General features: G+C 32.4%; 1 protein-coding gene and 1 pseudogene across 3 annotated transcripts; both read right to left on the bottom strand.

Moving 5' to 3' along the window:
* Positions 1-4,059: 4,059 nt before the first annotated feature.
* LOC112420207 (tropinone reductase homolog At5g06060-like) lies at positions 4,060-6,131 on the bottom strand (annotated as a pseudogene).
* Positions 6,132-10,106: 3,975 nt separating this feature from the next.
* LOC112420491 (uncharacterized protein DDB_G0290685) lies at positions 10,107-13,906 on the bottom strand. Of its 3 annotated transcripts, none has more exons than XM_039831405.1 (5): positions 13,586-13,906; positions 13,367-13,464; positions 12,689-12,770; positions 12,040-12,191; positions 10,107-11,041 (listed from the first exon to the last, which is right to left on the bottom strand). In XM_039831405.1, exons 4-5 carry the CDS (start codon positions 12,124-12,126, stop codon positions 10,373-10,375), a joined length of 756 nt encoding a protein of 251 aa, XP_039687339.1. In that variant the 5' UTR covers positions 12,127-12,191; positions 12,689-12,770; positions 13,367-13,464; positions 13,586-13,906; the 3' UTR covers positions 10,107-10,372. The 3 variants fall into 3 exon arrangements, with proteins under 3 accessions (XP_039687339.1, XP_039687338.1, XP_039687340.1); XM_039831404.1 differs by having other exon boundaries at positions 12,040-12,157; positions 12,690-12,770; positions 13,586-13,905; XM_039831406.1 differs by lacking the exon at positions 12,689-12,770 and having other exon boundaries at positions 12,040-12,156.
* Positions 13,907-21,981: the final 8,075 nt, after the last annotated feature.

Raw genomic sequence — 21,981 nt, forward strand, 5'->3', positions numbered from 1 at the left:
GAAGTGTTATTTGAACAATCAATTTGGTGACAATTTATTTGACAACCCTAATTTATAAAGAAAAAAGTAGTGCTGACACAGAATCCATAGCATAGCAATAGAGAAAAAGTAAAAAATAATATAAGTATGAGAGAGAAAGTTGTCACAAAAATTATCATCAAATGGATGTTCAAATATCATTTCTCATCCCGAAATACAAGAATAGTCTCATCTTCTCATGTACTAGTATATCTACGTCTTCTGAGCAACTTGTGGAGGAAATGAAGTACACTTCTTGGAAGTGATTCCTCGATAAAAGTCCTGGATTTTCTGATACATTTTATGTTGGGGCCAATAGAGTAGGGTGAGGGGTGTATCTAGGCCGGACTATCCTTGTTAAGGAGGGTCCTGTTTCTAGTTGGCCACCCATTTTTGGGAGTGTTCAATTCTCTTTCTTTGGCAGGTTGTCATGTTGGGTGCTTTCGCGTATGGGAGTTTTGTTGTGTACCTTGGCCAATATGGGAGTTTTGGTTGATATCGACAAAAACTACATGCTCCATCACCATTAGAAAAAGTCCCCTCCCAACTCAAAATCACAGCAAGCGTGTCCTAGAGCAACATTATTGTGCCAAACAATAGATAACCATATTCACTTTTTCAATTTTTTTTAATGGTCTTGTTAACGTTAAGGAATTCAAAAGTAGAAAAATTGTCTTCAAAATATAAATTGTTATTTTTAACTAACAAATTATTACACCACTTTTCAATAAAATCTTACAACTTTTTTAATTGCTTAACCAATGCTCTGCCCCGAAAACACCAGTTAACATTATCCTTTTCTTAATGAGTTCTTTCATGTCCACCTTAAACTTTTGTGATTTTCTTTAATTTAATATGATATCATATATCTTTTCTTTGATGAGTGTCATTATAATTTCATTGATATTTAAATTAATTTTACTAATATTTTACTCATTATTTTATGAAATTTTTCGAATGTAATTTACATAATTCCAAAAGTTAAGTAATTCGGGATGGAATCCAATTTATGGTTGCATTCCAAATAACCTTGTGTAACTAATTTCTTGAGAGTGGCTATTGTAATATGTGTTGTTTAGTTTCGGATTCAGGGTGGGTAGCTAGCTAACACGTGTTTTGGTTGTGTAGTTTTATATCAATTTGTATTCCTCGGATTCATTTTAATGAATATTGAGTTAGACTCCATTTATTTATTTTTAGATGTAGATTGTCATTTAGAAATAGTTACACATAACATAGATTGTAGATCATATCAACAAATAAATCATACTAACATTAATTATTTTCAAATTTTATAGTGTTTTTATCTCTCCAAATAAAAGAAACCATTCAACAATTATAAAATTATCAACACATGTGAATGAAGCACAATAATCATTAAAAAAAAAATATAACTAACCAGTCTTATGACTTAGGGTCTGTTTAGGAAATCAAAAAAAGAGCTTTTAACTTTTAGTTTATAGCTTATAAGCTGTTTGACAAAAAAAATTCTGTTTGGTAACACTTTTTCACCATTAGCTTATAGCTTATTTCACGAGCTTATAAGCTATTTTTCAGAAGCTATTCCAAGTAGCGTTTGAGCTTATAGCTTATAACTTCTCACTTTTTCTTCCAATTTTACCCATATTATTTCATTTAAATTATATTTTTATCCATTATAATTTTTATAATAAGCTACGTAATAAAGACTACTATCCCTTTATTCCAATTTTTATATATATATATCAACTGACCTTTTTTTTTTTTTTTGAAAAAATATATACCTTCGTTTTTTTTTTTACGGAACAAAATACTATTATTCTATTAGTATTACTTTTTATTTTATTTTTTTGAGGTAAGTGTTATTTTTTTTATTCTCTGTTATTAGTATTACTCTATTAGTGCTACCTTTTTTTTTTTTGAGGTAAATGTTATTTTCTTTATAAAGTAGAAACACTTAAATGATAATAAATATAAGATAAAATTTTAGTGAATAAAATTTAATTTAATTTATAATACATAAGATATATTAAATTAATAAATTTAAAGTATTTTTTTAAAGAAAAATTAGTTTACAAAATTACAAATACTTAAATTAATGATATAATTTTTATTATGAATTAAATTTTACATTTATCAGCTAGTTGAACCGCTATTTTTACCAAACACTTCAGTTAGCTTAAGCTAAAAGCTATCAGCTAAAAGCTATTTTTACCAAACGAGCCTTAGTTTTTGATGATCATCGACTGGGATTGGCAGTCTGATTCGATAATGCTTCATGTAGGTGTTGAATCCCAAGATTAAATGTTTCTGGCCTTTGAGTACATCATTCACCTTTTGTTAGAATTCTTGAACTGGAAGTATGATGATTTGATGATCATTCTTCATGCAGGTCTTGAAATCATCTATGTCTTTCATAAACCCATCATACTTTCCACTCTTATCATCATGAAACACAACTTTTTTTACTTCCTCTAGAAACTCAATTCCAGATTCCTTTGCCATGGAGGTTGTAAATTCTCATGTTTCAGCGGAAGCTTGTGTTTTTGCTTGCGGCTGGGTTGTATTTTATTTAACCTAGATACTACGGCCCTTAAATTACGCACCAGATACATTCCAAATTTTGAAACATCATTTTTTTAAATTCAAAATAAATTATGAGTGATAACAACTACAAAATCCTTTCAAAAAATAATTTTTTTAATTTACTCAAAAATATAAAATTCAAAATTGACGCAGTCCGGAGCGTAGCCTAGCAAACGCTAAACGTAATAAATAGAAAAAGAATAAATTTGGCAGCGACAAACTTTTGCAAATAGGGTTTCGGAAATTGAGAAAACCCTAATGGACCGAAACAAAACAAACAAATAATAAAATTAGTCTGAAATATAAAATTACTAAGGAAACCCTCCTACATCAAAAATAAGGGAGCCCCTAATATGAACCTCTACTTTTAAGGTCCACCCATGGTCCTTGCTAATTGACCTACTATAATAGGTAGATTCTGTACCTTTTCAATTTAAACCGTACAAATTGAGAAAAACAAAGTAACGTTGATGAAAAGTTAATTCCATAATTCATATAATTCATATCAACTACCATGGAATCAAAAAACAAATTAATCATCCAATTCGCAATCCGCTTTTTGTTACCATAACTTCAATTCCATCATTCATAGGTTGATGAAACACAGCAGCAACAATAAACAATGAATCGCAATTTGAGAACACAATGATAACAAAAGTGTTCGTTGAAGATCTTACCTCCGAAAGACACTGATAAACTATCTGCTTTCAGTTTCATTAAAGACACAAACTTCTATATTTGCATCAAGTCATTGCAATTTGTATTCCCCCAAATCATTCCTTCTACCTAACCAAGGCACACTCCATGCTTGGAGTTGGAAACAAGAACACCAACATCAAAGACAAAATCAAGATGTGTCCCACCACTGCCCCTCATAAAGATTTACATGAAAGGAATGAAGTGAAGAAGTAGGTACAATATGAAATGAAGTTATGGAATGAAGAAATAGAGGCGAGAAAATGTAAAGGTGATATATACTATTTAAATTGGAAAGGAACAAAATAAACCTGCTATAGCCGGTCAATTACTAAGGACCATGGATGGACTCTAAAAAAAATGTAATTATTTTTTACACCTTTTTTATAAAAATATTTTTATAAGTATATCATCTTCTTGTTGTAACTTTTTAAAAGATATTTAAAAAATAAACAAATTCTTGAAATGAGAAAATGGTTTAAATAGTTTCTCACATTGATTACCATCTTTCTTCATGTAAATGGATTTATTAGTGATGGTAATCAATGTGAGAAACTATTTAAACCATTTTCTCATTTGAAGAATTTGTTTATTTTTTATGGAAGTTGGTTATCTTTTTTTGTCATGAACAAATATATCCACCGGAAGACCCATGATAGGCAAATGGAAAGAAGTTATTGATCATTTTTGAGTGATAAACTTTATGGTGCCTAAGTCAATGAAGGAAAAAAAAAAAATCTTTAAAGAGAAAGGCCTTTGAACAAGTAAGGTTCTTGGGATTCCATGAAATTCCTCCAAACAATTTTATGAAATTCCTTCAATTCTTGCGCACGCTATCGAATTGAAAGGAGATTCTTTCAACAATTATTTATTTATTTTTTTTGAAACAGATCATTCATAGTTAATCCTTTGTTCCAAAGATAATTAATACTTAACAATGGACCAAGAAGTGCATGAATATTATGTTATTCTTATACTGGGCTGGAATCCATTCACAGTTAATCCTCCATCAGACAAAGGAAAGCCACCAAAGGCGAAACTTCATGAGCTTCTGCGATGCGTCCAAGAGGAGTTCGAGACAACATTTCATCCATGTACTGCTTGTTGCGAAGCAGCTGTCACAATAGAAAACAATTAGCAACAAGCATAATTAGAAATGACAAAAAAATGCAGCTATTTGGAAATTTATCAAAAATGTTGTATCATTACTGATGTTAACATGATTCATAACCAGACACAATGTATACAAAATCAGGTATGAACTCTCTGAAATATTAAACACTACACAGATAATAATAGAGGATTGGAGGATTGGTGAATACGCTAAATGATTCTGCAGATTAATATGACATGTTCAGATTCAATCTAGAGTAACAAGTGTGCCAACTATAAGATTTTTGACCTAAATTTCTCTGACATAAATCTCTGTAGGATCTTTAAGCAAGAAAGGCTATTCAATGTAGGATCTCTGTAGGATCTGTAGAATCCTTCAGTCTGTTTGAGATATTTTCCTCAAAATGTTGAGCACATTCTTGATGACAGTATATGCTGTTGATTTTTTTTATTACTAATATTAGATCAACAAGTAATAATAATCAATTCCAATGAGCCGAGACATGAAGACGTACTGAATTTGTGACCACACCAAAAGCGTAAATTGCCCGTTTATAATTTCATCATAAAATAGCAAGATATTTATGAAACAGAGGCTTTAATTCAGTACTTTGAAGAAATAAACATTGTTGGAGTTTAGTATTGTACTCTAGATGATTCAACAGATTAATATGCCATATTTAGATTCAATCTAGAGTAACAAGTGTGCCAACTATGTTATCTTTGACCTATTTTTCTCTAACATAAATCTCATTAGGATCTCATTCATGTGATCATATCATTGAATCCTTCACCCAAAAGGAAAGCAACTAGTGCCAAAATAAAGGAAAAGAGAACATTACATGTTCAAACAACACAATTACTCCTTATGCCATCTTTTGCCCATTCACAAGCCAATTTTTTTGTAAGCTGGGTGATTGCAGCTGAAAACATCACTGGTCAGTAAGCATTCAGTTTTCTTGATCACACAACCTTTTACAACAAGAAAATTGAACAAGTAATTAGTATGGCTATGATGACAACTCCCACCTTTACTTGCTGCATAGACTGATCCAGTACCTAAGCTCACCACGCCAGCAATAGAGGAAATGAATACAATGCTTCCCATTCCAGATGTCTTTAGAAGAGGATTGTAAGTTGGCACAAATGATATGCAGATTCTAAATTAATTCCCATAATTTATGAATATACTTCAGCAGTGTACTCAATGGTTGGTTTCCTAAAGTTTTTTCCAAAATTATTCACCTGTGACAAGATCAATCAAGCGTCGTTATCTATGACAAGATAGATTGCATTAAACCTCTCTACAATGTACTATAATTCTATGCGATGCTATGTTTTATTTCGCGGCAATTCGAAATTTCCAATGTTAAAAACAATTTAATTAGTATGCATTGCCAGTTTAAATAGATTTTATACACATGTCCGATCACATCACAACATCTAGACATTTGTACATATATTTCAATGCTTTGTTTCCAAGTTCATAGCAAATTTTCCTTTCTTTTCTACTCTAAGGAGATTCAATCTTATATTTTCACATGGTATCAGTCGCAATTCGATTGGTCATCTCCTTTATCGCTATGAACCTTTATCTTCCCTGCGCCTCCTTTTTCTCTGCATTTTCCCTCACAAACCTCATTCTTCGTTTCATTGCAACTCTCAGCAATTGCAATTTTTTTCTCTCTGATTCTTGATTTGTGAATTCTTGTTAAATTCACACTTTCTCGTGTTATCATTCTGAGTTGGAATTCTATTTTCCCTCAATTTATTCTTCTCGTCTTTCTTGATCAAGAATCTTCTGTTTTGTTCATCACCATGTCTGAGAGTTCTGCAGAGAGTGTCAATGGTGGATTCACCAGCACTAAGAACAAGGGTTATCAAAATGATACCCTTAGTCCCTATTTCATGCATCCTAACGAGAATCCAGGTCTTGTCCCTCCTCTCCTCTCTGGCCCCAATTATCATTCCTGGTCTCGCTCTATGACAATGGCTTTGATATCAAAGCACAAACTGCATTTCATCAATGGTTCCTTGCCAAGACCCCCAGATAAATACCATGACTCTATAGCTTGGAATAGGTGTAATACCATGATCATGTCATGACTTAGTAACTCTGTTGATCCTGAAATATCTCAGAGTATACTGTGGATGGATACAGCCTATGAAATTTGGAAAGAGCTCAAAGATAGGTTTCTATCAAGGTGATATTTTCAGGATCTCTGATATCCAAGAAGAAATCTACACTCTGAAACAAGGTGATTCTTCTATCTCTTCTTATTATATCAAGATGAAGAAGCTTTGGCAGGAATTAGATAATTTTAGGCCCATTCCAAATAGCAACTGTGTTGAGAATTGTACTATTGTGATCAAGATGTATGAGTACAAAGAATGTGATCAAATTATTAGATTTCTCAAAGGGCTCAACGAACAATACACTGCTGTAAGAGCACATATCATGCTCATGGATCCACTTCCCCCTATTGCAAAGGTATACTCCTAACTTGTTCAGTAAGAAAGACAGATTACCCTCCCTTTGGATGAATCGATGACTTTAGCTGTCTCAGGATATAATTTTTCAACTCCTTCATAAGCTGGTAGAGGCTCTTCTTCTCATGGAAGAGGGAATAGGGGAGGAAAATCATATGAAAGGGGTAAAGCCGTAAAGGCATCAGAGTTTGTTCCTTTTGTGGGAGAAGTGGTCACACCATAGATACATGTTTCAAGAAGCATGGTATCCCCTCATTTTCCGCAAAATGGCATGATCAATAATTGTTCTAACACTACTGGACAAGAAGGTGATTCACATTCCATTGCATATGGTGAAGATACTCATGATGCAGACACAGGAAAGTTATCTTTCACTTCAGAGCAGCACAAAGCGTTGCTAGCTCTTCTTCAAAATTCAAACACATTGCCTTCTCATAGTGTAAATCACATGACCACAAATTCACCATTAGGTACAAGTATAATCTGCACTATCCCTACTCTCATCAAACTAGAAACCTTTATTCTTGATACAGGAGCCAATGATCATGTATGCTACTCTAGAAAAAAAATTCAATGCTTGAAGAGAGTAAACCCCATTAAAATCAAATTACCAAATGGATCCATTATATTGTGTCAACCTGTTTAGCAGGCAGTATAGTTTTTGACCAAACCATTCAGTACCTAAGCTAACCCAAACCATTTCATGCCATTTAATTTTTGATGATTCAAAATGTGCGATACAGGACAATTGTACATAGAAGATGTTTGTAATGTTCCTGAGTTTGATTGTCTGCTTCAAAACAAGGGATCAATAAATCTTAATGCTAAAAAGTATGTGTGGTACTATCTCAAGGACAGGCGTAGAAGACTTTTGAAATTCATATTGGAATTTATTTTTGTTTGTAGTATGAGGAAATAGACATGACATTTTAAACCTGCAAAAAAATGGTGAGAACTTCTAATACTAAAAAGAAGTAAAAAGGAAGACAGTTGAACTTAAGCCTCTTCTCTATTGAGATCAACAATTGTAAAAGCAAGCTTTCATGTGTCCTTTGTGTCAAACAAAATTGCCATTGGCTAAAAAGTCACAGTTCCCCCAAATTCAATAAACAAAGAAACATTGAGAGTTGAGACAACTTCTTAACTTCAAAACAATTATTCAAACTAGAGTTAATCTTGCTAGACGGCGTGCCTTACCACCGGATTCTCCTCTAAACTGTGTGCTTTGTGAAGGGGTACCGGAAGTGTCGGAGCATTTATTCCTCCAATGTGCTACGGCGAAGGTTTGGGCTGATTTATTGAGGTGGCTCGGGTTTGACTATCATACACCACCGGATCTGTTTTTTCATTGGAAGTGGTGGAATGAGATGTCTGGAAATAAGAAGACTCGCAAGGGTTATTGAATCATTTGGCGAGTTAGAAATGATTTGATTTTTAATAATTCTAGAAGTGGGATGGATGAATTGGTTGAGGCGATTAAGGTGCTAGCTTGGAGGTGGGTGCTAAATCGGTTGAACTTGCCAGCGTGTATGTTCTATGAATGGATTTGGAACTTCCTCTTGCGGTAATGGTGCGCTTTTGATGCGTATTTTGGTTGCTGTAGCGTGGGCGGTGAGGCTGTTGTATGCTGCTGTTTTGCTGTTTTGACAGGGAATATATGACAGCCTCGTTGCTTTTGCTTCCTGCTGTTTTTCTGTGTTTTTGGGGGTTTTTCTGGTTCTGTTTTCCCTCCCTGTGTGGTGTGGCAGGTTCTGTTTTGGGGTGTTTCATTGCCTTTTTTGGCGGTATTTGTTTGTATCGTTTTATACTGTTTGACCGCGAGCTTTTGTGTATCTTGCAAAATCTCGACGTTAATAAATTTTACTATTTCAAAAAAAAAATAAAAATTATTCAAACAAAGAATAAAAGACTCCATGGCATATCAGCATAAACCTGCCTTTTCAAATTGCATAATTCATTTCAATTTTTGATATGCAACCATAAATTCAAAAGTTGACAAAACCACGCCATAATAAAAATTCTTGAATGTTTAGGAATTGCTACACTTGTACAGTTTGAGAAGCTTAAAAATACTAACTAAACAAAAGCAACACAAATGACAATCTAGTGTAAGAACAACACTTATATGATAATCTAGAGAAATGAAAAATTTGCAAAAATTTGTGTCAATTCAACATCAGTTTCTTATCCTGATACAATTTCACAAACATGCCATGAGCATAAAATCAAATACAAAAAATGATAATGAATTGATCACACCCAATCCCTAAACTGAGCTTATTTTTTGTCTCCATTGGTAGACACCATTGCAATCAGATTACTTTCCATGTTTACGTGCTAAAAAAAATATCCATGTGCACTTTCAGATGGTTGATATGAAAAAAAGTGTTCTTCAACTGGATAACAAAACCACCATTAAAACACTAATAATAAGTATATTTATGAAAACATTGATGTAAATCAGAGATGCTAAACATGAACATAGCTAGCATTAGAGAAAATATATATATGTGAAGATGAAGCCCATGGGTAGAAGCTTGAGGAGAAGCTAATGCAAGAAACAAACAATGTACAAAGAAAAAAGGAATTACCCCTTTCTCATTTTGTTTGGCTGTCAATGCTTTGAATCTACACAATTTGGAGCTGACTGTCAAAGTGAAGATATCTCAATGAGAAAGGAGAAGAAGAATAAGCTTCAAATTTTGGTGATTAAGAGAGAGGGTGAAATGAAAGAGTAATTGTAGTGAATTTGAGAGAGAGAAATATCTATACAAGTAAAGCAATTCCATGCAAAACAACTGCCAGGCATGACAATAGCAGAACTCCTTACACTCATATAGATGGCAGAAAGTGAAAAAATCCAAATACAATCCTGACACAATGGCAAATCATTCAATGTTTTTTGACAGCATTAAAACTACTTAAAACATAAAAACAATGGGAACACAGATAAAAACAGAACTGCTGAAACAATGGCAACTTATTCAACCTTTCCTGACAGCACTGATACCGAATCTAAAAAAATTCAAAGTTCTCTGACAAAATAATCAAGATACGGCTGAATAGAGATTTTGGCCAAAAATCAAACAACCTCAATACTTATACTTTGTGTCAGCGCCCACAAAGTTACACCAAAAGTATATACAATCAAACACATAATCAACTAAAAATACACCAACAAATAGAGAAAACTCACAACACACCAGAATCGGAGCCGCACAGTGGAATATGAATCAGCTGCTTTGTAAGAAAGTATAGATGCATGTGTTATTTCCTTTACAACATTCAACTGCCAGGTTATTATCCGAAAAGAATAAGAAGTCAAAACTAGTAGACAACAAAACGTGGTTAAAAAAAACAAAGACACAGTTCAGGTTCAAGTAAAATCGTACAAGTAAAGTAGACATGAATTGACTTCGACAAGTGTTTGGAAGTATTCAAATATGCACAAAACAAAATTCACACTAAGTCATTCCGTTCCTAGTAAGTCTCAAGTATAATCCTCTTCACGATCACGAGCATTAGCTACTACAGATTCAGAAATAGCTCCCACAGTACCATCTTCACCAACAATAGCATTGTTTTCATTCCCCACAACAATACCATCATTGTTATTTTCATCTACAGCTTCCACATCAACACCAATATTTTGGTTATTAATAACTTCCACACCAGCAATAACATTGTTTTCATTCCCCACAACAATACCACCATCATTGTTGTTTTCATCTACAACTTCCACATCAACACCAATGTTTTGGTTATTAACTTCCACACCACCACCTTCGTTATTTTGGTTGTCAGCTTCTGCACCACCGTCTTCATTAACCACATTATACACATCGACCCAATTTACATTATCTAACTCTCCTGCATCAGGCAGCCATTCAACAACGTCCAATCCCTCTTCAATGTGAATCACTTCATCAACATTCTCCCCTTCATTATTAACCAACAAAACAGGGTCCTCTGCAAAATCGTATTCAAAATCAAAACCTCCTTGATCTCTCTGTTCGTTTCCAAAGTGGCCCTCTCCCTGACCATGCCCCAAGTGAGCCTCTTGCTGCCCTCCGTCTCCCTCTCCCAAGTGTTCTTGTTCCAAAACTTGTCCTAGAATTTCTGGTATGCGTCCTGCTAGAGAAAGCTTGGAGTACCTTGACTGAAAAACAAAGTTCACAGTACATCAACACAGATTTCTACAGTTGATAAAACAAATGTATTATATCCAAACTAAAAACAAAGTTATCTACAGCTAAATTTCATTATTCTGCTCCTGTTGTTTTTAAATTTCAATTTTGTCATCATAATTTTTCCACATACAACCATAAGATACATTATATTCTATTAAGATCTTATGTTGATAACTTGGATACATTTATGGCATTTGAAGAAACTCAAAACCTTCCAAGCTTTGGCTACCACACCACTAACTCACACGTATTTCATTTTAACAACTGTGAAGGTATCCTAACATTATAATCATCATAGGTTGGTATGATTGAAAAGTACTTGATTTATGACTATTGTAGTATATCTTGTTACATGACATTTTTAAGATTTTTGACCAATAATGAACAGGCAAAGAATTTCATGTACACGGTAGTATATGCATCTATCACAAGCAGAGGAAAATCATTATGAACAACATAAAAAATTGGTTCAAAATGTCTAATTCTAAGGGGTACATGAATCTAATGAAGTAGTAGCTTTTCAGCTAGGACAATTTATTATTACTATTAGTAATGTTATAATTACTTACTACTATTACTGCGATGGTGGATATTATATAGTAACCTTGGATGAACACTGTCAAGCCAAAATTTTAACCTGTTATCCAATTTTTTACTTCATATTTCTGATTGGCATTTTTAAGTTAACTTGGTATCCAATGTGTACTTAAACATATCCAAAGGATTGATAAAAAAAAAAAAAAATTGCTTTGTCTTGAAATGTAAAAGATAGAATAGGATAGGATAGGCTTCAGTATGTATCTTTAAACACTCAACCTTCAGCCAAAAATACGAGGGGTTAAACAGAAATGTGCTTCTGATAGTGTATGTTGAGAATTTTTTTTTAAAAGATTCATGTATAAAATCTAAAAATGAGGGTACAAGGAAGGAATTTGCGGGGAAACCAGAGCGTTAAACACTGACTTACTCGAAGAGCCGACTCGGATAATTGGCCGAAACGATCAATATAGTGTGATCCTCCTATATATTCCTGGCAACTGCTGGAATCGAGCATGTGCTGTAACCAGAACTAAGTCATCTTCACCGGTCCATTCGTGACGAGGATTAGCCATATTCGTCCTAGAACGACAAATAAAATTAAATAACATTTGCACAAATATTCATTCACATTATTTTGACTGAACCTTGATTCAGCCAAGCCATTCACAAACCCATTAACATACACATTCAAAAACCATTGAACGAATCTGAAAAAACTTCGTACACATTAACATGAACAGATTGCAGCTTGATTAACACAATCTATTGATTCAAAAGAATCCTACAAATTAGTATAAACCTATTGATTCAATCAATCCACAAAAATTATAACTTCGTAAAAATTAACATAATCTGTTGTGTTTGAATCTTTACCATACTCTGATCAGTAAAGCCTAACAGTTTAAAAGAATCATACAATAATTATAAATCTACTAAATCTTGATTAACACAATCAGTCGATCCACGAAAATCATTACTTCGTACCAATTAATATAATTATACAGAATCTATTGTGTTTGAATCTTTACCATACTGTGTTGAGTGTGAAAGAACTGGGATGATCAGTAAAGCCTAACCTGAGGTAACAACTGATGAAGAACTGGGATGATCAATGGATGTTGGATGATGATGATGGTGGATGAATGAAGATGCTGAAGTCTACAAGATGAAGATTTGAGAAAATAAAATTATTCTATGAAAGGAAAGGAGTATTCAGTTAAGGTGGATGAATGAATGAAGTCTACAAAGATGAAAACTTGAGAAAAGAAAATTATTCTAGGAAAGGAAACGAGTATTCAGTTAAGTTGTTTTCTGGTTATGATATATCAACCTCCCAATTGGAATTGCGGTTACTCACTCTGCTTATATAAAGACAGAGAGAATGTTAAGAAATCTAACTGACTAACCAACTTTTCAATTGAGTTGAGTTAGTTACAAGAGTGTTCTATGAAAGCTAACAAACTTCATCATTCAGTTATATTATTATAAGTTCAGTGTATTATACAAAAGTATACCCTATATTTAACTCAAAGGTAACTTTTTTTAATTCCACAAACCTACAAAAACAATGCGAATCACTTAAATTTAACTTTTTTGGTGACCCATGCATGCAAGGGTATCATGCTAGTAAATTTAAAAAGTTCAAGAATTATGTTATGCCAGTAGATAACAAGCACAGATACCCCAAACAGACCTTTAAAGGATAAAAGCCAAATGTATATGAAATTTGAAACTTGAAAGGCATATAAACTTACTTCAACAAAACATTGTGGCCAGAATATGAAAGTACAATCAATAGATTGAACATGTCCATCAGTCCGAACTTGAGACAAATCCAATTCCACTAGAGTAGCTGCACATGCAATGAAAGGTTTTCATTATAGTACATGTATACATTATAATGAGTCCATTCTACAGTTATCCATTAATGTATCAATTATACAATACACATACGCAATATTATAATCAAGTACCTGCTCAGGCCTTTTACTTTAAGTATCCTGTGATCTTCCTTGGAGTTGGGTTTAAAGAGAAGAAATTAACTTGCTATTTTTTTTTTGAAGTTGTTCAAAAAGTAACTGCAAATATTGTTTAACAAGTATATGCACATTATTGAAATAAAGCATGAGAAAATCCAAATAATTGGACAATTAGAAAGAATTTCATAGAAGTCTAGTATAAATACATTATCAAAGATGACTTTGAATGCCATAACACAATAATTTAAATACAGTCTATTTTTATATATGTATAGTATACCCATGAATTTATAAAAAGAAAGGCAAACAGTGAGTTTCATATATAATTTCTTCCTAACATATAAAAACCTAAATGAAGACGAAAAAATAACATACATACATACATACAATTACGGCAATCAATTAGTGTAAATATCACCCAAAGAAAAAATAAATAAACTTGATCTGAGAAACATAAGAAAGATTTAAATTTGACAACCTAAATCGGTTTTAGCAAAGGGTAGAATTGTTGGTGGATTCAAATTATAATACCACCCACGAACAATTTTACCCATCTCTCTACTATAATTTTGATTTTGATTTGGCTATTGTAGAATTGTTTTTCAAAACCCATATCTCGTATAAACTTAAAAAAGATATTATGGATTCTGAAGAACAGAGTGGAGGGAGAGAATGTGAGGAAAGGAAAGGTGAGAGCGGTGAAATTGGGGGTCTTAAGCTTAAGTTGTTTTTTGAAATTATGGGTATTTTTGGTGAATTATTGTGGGCAATTCTTTTAAAAGAAGGTAAAAATTATGCCTAATTAACTCAACAAAAATATATAAGGAATACACCAACTTATACATGTCTTTGGAAGCTATTTTCAAATTAGTATTCCATTCTAATAATATTTTAAACTTGTGAAAAGTTTCTCGATTAGATATGTATAATATTTTAAACTAATCAGTGTCTTTATTGAAAAATTTTCAATTAGGTCTCTAGTAATACAAAAATATAAAGAGATTGACCTAATTGAAATTTTTTTGACAAAGACATGAACTAATTTAAAATATTATACATACCTAACCGAGAAACTTTTGACAAAGACAAAGATTAATTTAGTGGTTTGCTTAATATTGTGCATAGTTTTTATTTTTCAGGTTTTTAGATGTAAAATCATTTATTAAATTATCATAATGGATTTTAATAATCTCGTACAACTACAACTTACTCAAACAAAAAAAATATATCTCGTACAACTTACCTTCAATTTCATTTCATTATATAATTTAATGTATTCTTTCCATATGTTATTTTTGTGAGTTAATTTATTTAATGTATTCTTTCTATTATTTATTCTTTTCGTAAACATTAAGTCATGCTCAACCGCAACTATTATTTGATTTATTTTATACAAAGAGCTTTATACAATCTTTTCAAATTATTATAAATTTTGCTCATTTACACATTCACGATTCTCTATCACTTGTTAACACGTTATAAGAAATTAACTTTATAATTGTTTTGTCAAAGTATGTATACGGTTCAAGCTTTTGTGTGTGTACACGCTTATGAATTTCATTTAATATTCTATTAAAATCAATACAAGAGAGTGATATAATAGTCATTAATAATTAACCTCGCATACATCACACATATCTAAGTACCAGTTTGTCTTTAATTGAGGGATGGAGTAGGCATTTTATTTTGGTGGGATCTTTAGTTGGAGGGAGGTACTTTGAAGGATAGATTCAATCGTCTTTTTAACCTTTCTGATAACAAATTGGTGCGAGGCTTGGAAATGGCGGAGGAGGATGTTGGCTTGGGAGGAAGAACTTGGAGTGAGTGTTGTGCACTTTTAAACCTATTGTTTTTCAGACTGATGTGAATGACATGTGGATTTACCAACTTCATGTGTCTCTTCCAAATACAATGCTACTAGTGTTTACAATTATTTGATATCAAGGGATCAACATGTAAACAACGACTAAACTAAAATTATTTGGCACGAAGTTCATTTAAAAGTCAACATCTTTATTTGACGTTTATTATGTATTTGTCTTCCAATAACTCAACATCTTTGTTTGGCGTTTATTGTGTATTTGTATTGATCTTCTGGTCAAATTAAGCTCCAATCAAGTTCCAAACTCTTTATCACTTTTTTTTTTATTTCTAAAATCTTCTTGACATAAAATACCTAACATTCTTTTCCAGTCATTGCTGAGTCTCATCCATTCTAATGAAAATTGCTGCAAATAACTATTTTCCATACTATGCATTCAGGAAGAAAAGAATCGATTCTAATTTTATCTTTGAAACCAAATCAGTGCTGAATACCTTTTCATTAGCAATCAAATCAGTTCTACCTTTTCCATACCAAGTGAATTTTTTGACTCGTTATTTTATGTTAATAGGATTCAATGCAGGAAATTACTTTACTGGAATGTGAAAAAATTCTAAATACACATACAAAGTGAAATTGTTCAGATTACAAATAAAAAATAAAAACTGCCTAAAGAAATTCTTAAAAAGAAAAGAAAATGATTGATTCTTAACACACAGACCAAACAACTTCACATATAAGAGTGCATATTAAATTTTAGATTATCAAAACATAAATAGCAGGTACTGGACTTTGTAGTAAACATCATTGAATAATATAACAGATACACTACTTAGAGGTTTGTACTATTATACATCATTGATTACGTTCAGAAGGTACCACGGGAAGAACTAATTCTGGCATTTTATTGTCATCCCCTTTATATACTCTGTATTTGTCAAATGCAAGATCGATGACATAGACAGAGTTGTTTTCGTAACCCCACATGCGCGGGTTGCTCATTTCAATTTTTGATATGCAACCATAAATTCAAAAGTTGACAAAACCACGCCATAATAAAAATTCTTCAACTTGAATGTTTAGGAATTGCTACACTTGTACAGTTTGAGAAGCTAAAAAATACTAACTAAACAAAAGCAACACAAATGACAATCTAGTGTAAGAACAACACTTATATGATAATCTAGAGAAATGAAAAATTTGCAAAAATTTATGTCAATTCAACATCAGTTTCTTATCCTGATACAATTTCACAAACATGCCATGAGCATAAAATCAAATACAAAAAATGATAATGAATTGATCACACCCAATCCCTAAACTGGGCTTATTTTATGTCTCCATTGGTAGACACCATTGCAATCAGATTACTTTCCATGTTTACGTGCTAAAAAAAATATTCATGTGCACTTTCAGATGGTTGATATGAAAAAAAGTGTTCTTCAACTGGATAACAAAACCACCATTAAAACACTAATAATAAGTATATTTATGAAAACATTGATGTAAATCAGAGATGTTGAACATGAACATAGCTAGCATTAGAGAAAATATATATATATATATATATATATATATATATATATATATATATATGTGTGTGTGTGTGTGTGTGTGTGTGTGAAGATGAAGCCCATGGGTAGAAGCTTGAGGAGAAGCTAATGCAAGAAACAAACAATGTACAAAGAAAAAAGGAATTACCCCTTTCTCATTTTGTTTGGTTGTCAATGCTTTGAATCTACACAATTTGGAGCTGACTATCAAAGTGAAGATATCTCAATGAGAAAGGAGAAGAAGAATAAGCTTCAAATTTTGGTGATTAAGAGAGAGGGTGAAATGAAAGAGTAATTGTAGTGAATTTGAGAGAGAGAAATATCTATACAAGTAAAGCAATTCCATGCAAAACAACTGCCAGGCATGACAATAGCAGAACTCCTTACACTCATATAGATGGCAGAAAGTGAAAAAATCCAAATACAATCCTGACACAATGGCAAATCATTCAATGTTTTTTGACAGCATTAAAACTACTTAAAACATAAAAACAATGGGAACACAGATAAAAACAGAACTGCTGAAACAATGGCAACTTATTCAACCTTTCCTGACAGCACTGATACCGAATCTAAAAAAATTCAAAGTTCTCTGACAAAATAATCAAGATACGGCTGAATAGAGATTTTGGCCAAAAATCAAACAACCTCAATACTTATACTTTGTGTCAGCGCCCACAAAGTTACACCAAAAGTATATACAATCAAACACATAATCAACTAAAAATACACCAACAAATAGAGAAAACTCACAACACACCAGAATCGGAGCCGCACAGTGGAATATGAATCAGCTGCTTTGTAAGAAAGTATAGATGCATGTGTTATTTCCTTTACAACATTCAACTGCCAGGTTATTATCCGAAAAGAATAAGAAGTCAAAACTAGTAGACAACAAAACGTGGTTAAAAAAAACAAAGACACAGTTCAGGTTCAAGTAAAATCGTACAAGTAAAGTAGACATGAATTGACTTCGACAAGTGTTTGGAAGTATTCAAATATGCACAAAACAAAATTCACACTAAGTCATTCCGTTCCTAGTAAGTCTCAAGTATAATCCTCTTCACGATCACGAGCATTAGCTACTACAGATTCAGAAATAGCTCCCACAGTACCATCTTCACCAACAATAGCATTGTTTTCATTCCCCACAACAATACCATCATTGTTATTTTCATCTACAGCTTCCACATCAACACCAATATTTTGGTTATTAATAACTTCCACACCAGCAATAACATTGTTTTCATTCCCCACAACAATACCACCATCATTGTTGTTTTCATCTACAACTTCCACATCAACACCAATGTTTTGGTTATTAACTTCCACACCACCACCTTCGTTATTTTGGTTGTCAGCTTCTGCACCACCGTCTTCATTAACCACATTATACACATCGACCCAATTTACATTATCTAACTCTCCTGCATCAGGCAGCCATTCAACAACGTCCAATCCCTCTTCAATGTGAATCACTTCATCAACATTCTCCCCTTCATTATTAACCAACAAAACAGGGTCCTCTGCAAAATCGTATTCAAAATCAAAACCTCCTTGATCTCTCTGTTCGTTTCCAAAGTGGCCCTCTCCCTGACCATGCCCCAAGTGAGCCTCTTGCTGCCCTCCGTCTCCCTCTCCCAAGTGTTCTTGTTCCAAAACTTGTCCTAGAATTTCTGGTATGCGTCCTGCTAGAGAAAGCTTGGAGTACCTTGACTGAAAAACAAAGTTCACAGTACATCAACACAGATTTCTACAGTTGATAAAACAAATGTATTATATCCAAACTAAAAACAAAGTTATCTACAGCTAAATTTCATTATTCTGCTCCTGTTGTTTTTAAATTTCAATTTTGTCATCATAATTTTTCCACATACAGCCATAAGATACATTATATTCTATTAAGATCTTATGTTGATAACTTGGATACATTTATGGCATTTGAAGAAACTCAAAACCTTCCAAGCTTTGGCTACCACACCACTAACTCACACGTATTTCATTTTAACAACTGTGAAGGTATCCTAACATTATAATCATCATAGGTTGGTATGATTGAAAAGTACTTGATTTATGACTATTGTAGTATATCTTGTTACATGACATTTTTAAGATTTTTGACCAATAATGAACAGGCAAAGAATTTCATGTACACGGTAGTATATGCATCTATCACAAGCAGAGGAAAATCATTATGAACAACATAAAAAATTGGTTCAAAATGTCTAATTCTAAGGGGTACATGAATCTAATGAAGTAGTAGCTTTTCAGCTAGGACAATTTATTATTACTATTAGTAATGTTATAATTACTTACTACTATTACTGTGATGGTGGATATTATATAGTTACCTTGGATGAACACTGTCAAGCCAAAATTTTAACCTGTTATCCAATTTTTTACTTCATATTTCTGATTGGCATTTTTAAGTTAACTTGGTATCCAATGTGTACTTAAACATATCCAAAGGATTGATAAAAAAAAAAAAATTGCTTTGTCTTGAAATGTAAAAGATAGAATAGGATATGATAGGCTTCAGTATGTATCTTTAAACACTCAACCTTCAGCCAAAAATACGAGGGGTTAAACAGAAATGTGCTTCTGATAGTGTATGTTGAGAATTTTTTTTTAAAAGATTCATGTATAAAATCTAAAAATGAGGGTACAAGGAAGGAATTTGCGGGGAAACCAGAGCGTTAAACACTGACTTACTGGAAGAGCCGACTCGGATAATTGGCCGAAACGATCAATATAGTCTGATCCTCCTATATATTCCTGGCAACTGCTGGAATCAAGCACGTACTGTAACCAGAACTAAGTCATCTTCACCGGTCCATTCATGACGAGGATTAGCCATATTCATCCTAGAACGACAAATAAAATTAAATAACATTTGCACAAATATTCATTCACATTATTTTGACTGAACCTTGATTCAGCCAAGCCATTCACAAACCCATTAACATACACATTCAAAAACCATTGAATGAATATGAAAACACTTCGTACACATTAACATGAACAGATTGCAGCTTGATTAACACAATCTATTGATTCAAAAGAATCCTACAAATTAGTATAAACCTATTGATTCAATCGATCCACAAAAATTATAACTTCGTAAAAATTAACATAATCTATTGTGTTTGAATCTTTACCATACTCTGATCAGTAAAGCCTAACAGTTTAAAAGAATCATACAATAATTATAAATCTACTAAATCTTGATTAACACAATCAGTCGATCCACAAAAATCATTACTTCGTACTAATTAATATAATTATACAGAATCTATTGTGTTTGAATCTTTACCATACTGTGTTGAGTGTGAAAGAACTGGGATGATCAGTAAAGCCTAACCTGAGGTAACAACTGATGAAGAACTGGGATGATCAATGGATGTTGGATGATGATGATGGTGCATGAATGAAGATGTTGAAGTCTACAAGATGAAGATTTGAGAAAATAAAATTATTCTATGAAAGGTAAGGAGTATTCAGTTAAGGTGGATGATGAAGGTGGATGAATGAATGAAGTCTACAAAGATGAAGACTTGAGAAAAGAAAATTATTCTAGGAAAGGAAATGAGTATTCAGTTAAGTTGTTTTCTGGTTATGATATATCAACCTCCCAATTGGAATTGCGGTTACTCACTCTGCTTATATAAAGACAGAGAGAATGTTAAGAAATCTAACTGACTAACCAACTTTTCAATTGATTTGAGTTAGTTACAGGAGTGTTCTATGAAAACTAACAAACTTCATCATTCAGTTATATTATTATCAATAGACTGAACATGTCCATCAGTCCGAACTTGAGACAAATCCAATTCCACAAGAGTAGCTGCACATGCAATGAAAGGTTTTCATTATAGTACATGTATACATTATAATGAGTCCATTCTACAGTTACCCATTAATGTATCAATTCTACAATACACATACGCAGTATTATAATCAAGTACCTGCTCAGGCCTTTTACTTTAAGTATCCTGTGATCTTCCTTGGAGTTGGGTTTAAAGAGAAGAAATTAACTTGCTATTTTTTTTTTTGAAGTTGTTCAAAAAGTAACTACAAATTATTGTTTAACAAGTATATGCACATTATTGAAATAAAACATGAGAAAATCCAAATAATTGGACAATTAGAAAGAATTTCATAGAAGTTTAGTATAAATACATTATCAAAGATGACTTTGAATGCCATAACACAAGAATTTAAATACAGTCTATTTTTATATATGTATAGTATACCCATGAATTTATAAAAAGAAAGGCAAACAATGAGTTTCATATATAATTTCTTCCTAACATATAAAAACCTAAATGAAGACGAAAAAATAACATACAAACATACATACAATTACGGCAATCAATTAGTGTAAATATCACCCAAAGAAAAAATAAATAAACTTGATCTGAGAAACATAAGAAAGATTCAAATTTGACAACCTAAATCGGTTTTAGCAAAGGGTAGAATTGTTGGTGGATTGAAATTATAATTCCACCCACGAACAATTTTACCCATCTCTCTACTATAATTTTGATTTTGATTTGGCTATTGTAGAATTGTTTTTCAAAACCCATATCTCGTATAAACTTAAAAAAGATATTATGGGTTCTGAAGAACAGAGTGGAGGGAGAGAATGTGAGGAAAGGAAAGGTGAGAGCGGTGAAATTGGGGGTCTTAAGTTTAAGTTGTTTTTTGAAATTATGGGTATTTTTGGTGAATTATTGTCGGCAATTCTTTTAAAAGAAGGTAAAAATTATGCCTAATTAACTCAACAAAAATATATAAGGAATACACCAACTTATACATGTCTTTGGAAGCTATTTTCAAATTAGTATTCCATTCTAATAATATTTTAAACTTGCGAAAAGTTTCTCGATTAGATATGTATAATATTTTAAACTAATCAGTGTCTTTATTGAAAAATTTTCAATTAGGTCTCTAGTAATACAAAAATATAAAGAGATTGACCTAATTGAATTTTTTTTGACAAAGACATGAACTAA

The sequence above is a fragment of the Medicago truncatula genome, chromosome 3 (assembly GCF_003473485.1).
Source record: "Medicago truncatula cultivar Jemalong A17 chromosome 3, MtrunA17r5.0-ANR, whole genome shotgun sequence".
In the NCBI taxonomy this organism is placed as follows: Eukaryota; Viridiplantae; Streptophyta; class Magnoliopsida; order Fabales; family Fabaceae; genus Medicago; species Medicago truncatula.

Bases quoted from the DNA above. Each gene is read 5' to 3' on its own strand.
- LOC112420491 (XM_039831406.1), bottom strand. From the start codon at position 12,126: ATGCTCGATTCCAGCAGTTGCCAGGAATATATAGGAGGATCACACTAT. The intron at 11,042-12,039 runs GTAAGTCAGTGT...TTTGTTTTTCAG, and splicing joins TATCCGAGTCGGCTCTTCGA to TCAAGGTACTCCAAGCTTTC.